This window comes from Notothenia rossii, assembly GCF_949606895.1.
Source record: "Notothenia rossii genome assembly, chromosome: 1".
Classification (NCBI taxonomy): domain Eukaryota; kingdom Metazoa; phylum Chordata; class Actinopteri; order Perciformes; family Nototheniidae; genus Notothenia; species Notothenia rossii.
In genome coordinates, this window is record NC_136912.1 from 96,162,465 (window position 1) to 96,165,381 (window position 2,917).

The 2,917-nt window shown below is 41.7% G+C and overlaps 1 protein-coding gene across 1 annotated transcript in view; it reads right to left on the minus strand.

The window, feature by feature from the left end:
• anapc4 (anaphase promoting complex subunit 4) overlaps positions 1–2,917 on the minus strand; it is a 30,471-nt gene that overhangs the window by 7,021 nt on the left and 20,533 nt on the right. The window contains exons 22-25 of the mRNA XM_079676598.1: positions 2,770–2,831; positions 2,644–2,682; positions 2,002–2,103; positions 379–450 (exon numbers count right to left, since the gene is read on the minus strand). Of these exons, the coding sequence (XP_079532724.1) occupies positions 379–450; positions 2,002–2,103; positions 2,644–2,682; positions 2,770–2,831 (275 nt within the window). The remainder of the gene's footprint in view (positions 1–378; positions 451–2,001; positions 2,104–2,643; positions 2,683–2,769; positions 2,832–2,917) is intronic.

Here is a 2,917-nt window from a genome sequence, read left to right on the forward strand (position 1 = left end):
ACATGTGAGAAGTAGAAAGTACAGGTATTTGAGTTCAACATGTAAGAAGTAGAAAGTAGAAAGTGGTCAGAAAAATAAGTAGTGGAGTAAAGTACTGATACCAGAAACATGTACTTAAGTACAGTAACAAGTATTTGTACTCCACTACTTCCCACTTTTGATCATAATACTGTGATGTTATGATATCTCTCAGATATTTGCTCACACTTGGATGAGGACTACTGTTTATGTTTTTCTGTTTTCTTTGTTCCGTTTCTGTTTTTTATGTAAAGCGTCTGAGCATTAGGAAAAGCATTATAAAAATCCCATGTATTATTATTAGCTTTATTAACGTGTATACGATACGTGAGTGTGCAGGAGTAACAGAGAGGCTCTCACTGAGCTGCAGCGTCTTCCTCAGCCTCCAGAGGACGAGACAGGTCCATCGAGATCACGCTGTGAGGGATGTGTCTGTGGGACAACAACACATAGGGTTAGAAACACAAACAAACAAACAAGCATACACACACTGTGACGGGGTTCTCTTTGTCCGTCCGTAACAATAGGTGTAGTCGTTTAAATAAAGCTCAAAAAGTTGTATTTACAAAGACAAAAAAATATATACCGTGTTTGAACAGAATATTGAAATTGAATAAATTAAATAAACAAAATCCTCAAAGGAGTTTTCAAAATTAGGACATTTAAACAATGACTGTGACGAGGTGCAAGTTAGACTCAAGTATTTTCTCTCTGTGCCACTTTATGCTTTAACTACTACATCTCAACGGGAAGAACATTGGTTTTTAACTTTATTCAACATCTTAAAGAGGCCCTATTCTGCTCCCTGTGGTGCTCCCTCTCCTGTAGTGTTCTGTAGGTTTGTGTGCATGTCAATGGTCTGCAGAGGATGAAATCCATGGGTTCCCTCTTTTTTCTACCCCACACACATTTCTTTGACTTCACTTAAAGTGGACCTATCATGCTATATGTGAATAATCTAGTGTAGGGCCATACCTATATAAGGCATATTTATACTTTTTATTTTTCAAAATACCAAACAGATCATGCATTTTAGCCATTCCTCATTTCGCTCAATGTAACACTGTCTTTGCATCATGGGCTGATTCTGTGAGAACAGCACCATCTACAGGCCTGGCATATGTACTACAGCGTCTCCAGCGCTTTCCAACGGAAATGTCCGTGGCTGTCTCCTCCTGATTGGTGGAGTTGGCCCAATAGCCGTAGCGCTACTTCTGTGACGTCACAGAAGTGTTCAAATCTGGATCAGTCTGTATCAGATCCGTTGCAGCCCCTTTTTAAGAGATTTGGGTATGGAGGAAAATAGAGAGGGTTGTGTTTTCTGACACTTGGTGAGTTCCCTGGAACACCTGGGACACATGTTCATGTAGAAAAGACGTACACAAGTGCATTTTGCATGATAGGTCCCCTTTAAATCTTTTTGATTAAAAGACCCTCTCAAAGCAAAGTAAAGGGTAGGGCAAGGCAAGTTTGTTCATACAGCACATTTCAAGTGATTCACAAAAAACAACATCAGCTGTAAGACATGGTGCAAAAGAAACGCAATATGCTTTTAAATTTAAATACTTACAAAGCCAAGAGAATAAACATAAACAAGTATAAAATAGAATAGAAATATACGAATCAGAATCAGGTTGGCAGGCAGGTTAACACATACCAGGAATTAGCCTTTGTGAACGCGGTGCAAACATAAACACAGTTAAAGGAGATAAAAACAAAAGTAAGAAAAACAACCATCTAATAAAATGAAAACTATTGAAGCTAAAACACGTTAAGATATATCATTATTTATACATGAAGTCTGGATATACATGAATAGTTTCCATCATGTTCAAATACTAAAACACTGTGCAGTATACTCTTTCAAAGTACTTGGAATAATACAATCAAACATGTGCGGTGTTGTGGAAGGTGGGTGAGAGGAAGGGTAATGCAGAGTTCGATATGAGTCGTTAAATGAAGGTCAGAGTGACGCCCCCTCACCTGTGCGGGTCGGTTCCTCTGCGCAGCAGGAACACTTTGCAGGGGGAAACCTCCGGCATGCAGAACACCACGTGGTGCATTCGGTTCTTCTTATCGTTCCACCTGCAGAACAACAGGAAGTAGAGTTAACCTCTGAGCTACAGGAGGAAGTGTGTGTGTGTGTGTGTGTGTGTGTGTGTGTGTGTGTGTGTGTGTGTGTGTGTGTGTGTGTGTGTGTGTGTGTGTGTGTGTGTGTGTGTGTGTGTGTGTGTGTGTGTGTGTGTGTGTCTGTGTGTGTGTGTGTGTGTGTGTCTGTGTGTGTGTGTGTGTGTGTGTGTGTGCGCGTGTGTGTGTGTGTGTGTGTGTGTGTGTGTGTGTGTGTGTGTGTGTGTGTGTGTGTGTGTGTGTGAGTCTGTGTGTGTGTGTGTGTGTGTGTGTGTGTGTGTGTGTGTGTGTGTGTGTGTGTGTGTGTGTGTGAGAGTCTGTGTGTGTGTGAGAGTCTGTGTCTGTGTCTGTGTGTGTGTGTGTGTGTGTGTGTGTGTGTGTGTGTGAGAGTCTGTGTGTGTGTGTGTGTGTGTGTGTGTGTGTGTGTGTGTGTGTGTGTGTGTGTGTGTGTGTGTGTGTGTGTGTGTGTGTGTGTGTGTGTGTGTGTGTGTTACGTACAGTGACGGGAGCTCAAACAGCCGGGGAGTGTTTTCAGAGCTGCAAAAACAAAACAGGAATAAAGGAATAAATCCAACTTGAATTCTTTAATTAATCAAATGTTCAGATAACCTGCATGTGACGCACCTCTCTGGCACCGTGTACAGCGGCAGGAACACAGCCTGCGTTACAGACCGTCCGATCACCTCCTGCACACGAGAAACAACATGTTCAATAAGAGCACAAGTACACACATGCAAAGAAAGTTCCTATTCTCAAATCCGTCCATATGAAA